The following is a 2,677-nucleotide window of genomic DNA, read 5'->3' as shown; positions in this document are numbered from 1 at the left end:
ACACACACACACACACCACACACAACACTACATCTATTACATCCACAACAGCTGCCCAAGCACGATCGAGACAGGAACACACACATCTACGAGCGACACACACGACATCACTAACACATCAAACACACACACACACAGCACACGCATAACACTCTCACTGACTTCCTACCACATTCGACTCACAACGATCAGCACCGCACCGGACACACACACACACCACACACACGAACACGACGACGACCCCATCCATACCTACACTACCATCACTTACACACACTCGACACTATACTACTGACACACCTTACAGACGACACCACGTATTCAGCCGCAGCTAACAATCCAGAGACTATGCCAACAACACATACATATATATATATATATTATGTGTGTTTGCAACAAGATCTCATTGTTTCACGGTGAAATTTGACCCATTATTGACAAAAGAGATATTATTGGCAAAACAGATCCGTTTTAAATGTTTGGGGGACCTGGACAAACGTCTAATATTGAATTCCAAATTTAGTGATCTCCCTGGTGTGTGTTTGGGTGTGCATGCATGTTTGTGTGTTAACTCTGTTTCGGTGTTTGTGTGCGCAGGGTGTGCGTTCAGCAGGGTGCTTGGTGACTCCGGAAAATGTGGTGTGTCACCCAGTGATGTGTGGGACCGCCCCCTCTGGTTACCTGGCTTATCAGCTGAGAGCTGTCAGGACTTTTCACCTTGACGACCACCTGGAGACAGAGACTCTCCTACCCTGTTCCCTTGACGACCGCCTGGAGACAGAGACTCTCCTACCCTGTTCCCTTGACGACCGCCTGGAGACAGACAACCTCCTGCCCAATTCCCTACATACAGATAAAGGATCAGCTTCCCCTCTCACAACCATTAGTGGAGGAAAAACAAAATGGACCCCAGATCAGCGTCTAGGGGCAACTTCACCTCACAACCAACTAACCCTGTCTACCTCCCCCTCTCCCTTGTCTTCCTCATCTCTCTCCACTCCTCTCTCCCCTGGCTATGGTCTGGCCTGGGACAGTGTATCCAACCAGAGCGACCCTGGCTATGGTCTGGCCTGGGACAGTGTATCCAACCAGAGCGACCCTGGCTATGGTCTGGCCTGGGACAGTGTATCCAACCAGAGCAACACAGAGACACACACAGACAGAACTACTAAAAGAACTACAGACATGCCTACTGACATAACTACTGACATAACCACTGACAGAACCGTTGACATGACTACAGATGAAACTACTGATATAACCACTGACAGAACCACTGACAGAACCACTGACACGACAACAGACAGGACGGCAGACATAGCTACTGACAGAACTACTGACAGAACCACTGACAGAACTACTGACAGAACTACTGACAGAACCACTGACAGAACCACTGACATGACAACAGACAGGACGGCAGACATAGCTACTGACAGAACCACTGACAGGTGCGACAGCAGGTATTCCCCCGAGTTAGAGGTCAGGTGTCAGGGGTCGTGCTTAGATGTGCATTCTCCCGGAGCCAGTCTATGCTCCTTCAGTAATTATGAACCTCGCCCTGACCCATCCCTAAAATGAACCTGACCTCTAACCCCTGACTCCTAACCTGACCTCTAACCCCTGAAAAGAGAGATACATCTGAAATTGGTTTTATTTTTTAAATAGAAAATTGCCAGAACGATCTGATTGGTTTATTTTTTTAATAGCAACATTGCAGAGAACATCTGATTGGTTTATTTTGAAATAGAAAACATTGTAGAGAACATCTGCTTGGTTTATTTTGCGATAGAAACATTGCAGAGAACATTGATTGGTTTATTTGAAATAGAAACATTGCAGAGAACATCTGATTGTTTATTTTGGAATAGAAACATGCAGAGAGAACCCGACAACAGAGCACAACGCAGACACTGACAGCCAACGACACTTATTTCCACTGTAGTGGACGACCAGAGACAGGGGCTCCCAGGCTCATTCCAAATGTGTTTGGGTGTGTGCCTTTATTAACCAATCCATCAAAGGTAAGATTTGGGCTCCAACACCAATTGTCCTTGGTGAAAGACAGGCAGGACTAAAAACAATCAACTCAAAATAAACAACGGTAAATAAATATATGCAGCAGAAATAAAAGTAGCCTGCCATCCTTACTACAATAGTTAAGGAGTCAGGCGGTTAGAGTCAGGTTAGGCAGTCAGGGGTTAGTAAGTCAGGTAGGAGTCCAGGGGTTTAGAGGTCAGGTTAGGAGTCAGGGGTTAGAGGTCAGGTTAGGAGTCAGAGGTTAGAGTCAGGTTAGGAGTCAACGGGGTTAGATGTTCAGGGTTAGGAGTCAGGGGTTAGAGGTTCAGGTTAGGAGTCAGGTTAGAGGTCAGGTTAGAGTCAGGGGTTAGAGGTCAGGTTAGAGTCAGGGGTTAGAGGTCAGTGTAGGAGTTCAGGGGTAGAGGTCAGGTGGGTTAGAGAGTCAGGGGTTAGAGGTCAGGTTAGGAGTCAGGGGTTAGAAGGTCAGGTTTAGGAGTCAGGGTTAGAGGGTCAGGTTAGGAGTATCAGAAGGTTAGAGGTTCAGGGTTAGGAGTCAGGGGTAGAGGTAGGTTAGGAGTCAGGGGTTAGAGGTCATGGTTAGGAGTCAGGGGTTAGAGGTCAGGTTATGGAAGTCAGGGGTTAGAGGTCAGGTTAGGAG

General features: G+C 47.3%; 1 protein-coding gene and 1 long non-coding RNA gene across 2 annotated transcripts; both read left to right on the top strand.

Moving 5' to 3' along the window:
* Nucleotides 1–597: 597 nt before the first annotated feature.
* On the top strand, nt 598–1,621 carry LOC112079014 (uncharacterized; the record flags this gene model as incomplete). Its single annotated transcript, XM_024145090.1, has 1 exon — nt 598–1,621. A coding segment is annotated over one exon (984 nt), but the record flags the coding sequence as incomplete, so codon positions are not given.
* Nucleotides 1,622–2,224: 603 nt separating this feature from the next.
* On the top strand, nt 2,225–2,641 carry LOC139026992 (uncharacterized). Its single transcript, XR_011479011.1, has 4 exons — nt 2,225–2,298; nt 2,378–2,403; nt 2,460–2,501; nt 2,585–2,641. It is a non-coding gene; the product is annotated as an uncharacterized lncRNA (long non-coding RNA).
* The last annotated feature ends 36 nt before the right edge of the window (nt 2,642–2,677 follow it).

This window comes from Salvelinus sp. IW2-2015, unplaced genomic scaffold, assembly GCF_002910315.2.
Source record: "Salvelinus sp. IW2-2015 unplaced genomic scaffold, ASM291031v2 Un_scaffold6697, whole genome shotgun sequence".
Taxonomy (NCBI): Eukaryota; Metazoa; Chordata; class Actinopteri; order Salmoniformes; family Salmonidae; genus Salvelinus; species Salvelinus sp. IW2-2015.
The sequence above is the reverse complement of the archived record's forward strand: the minus strand, read 5'-3'. Positions and strand labels throughout refer to the sequence as shown.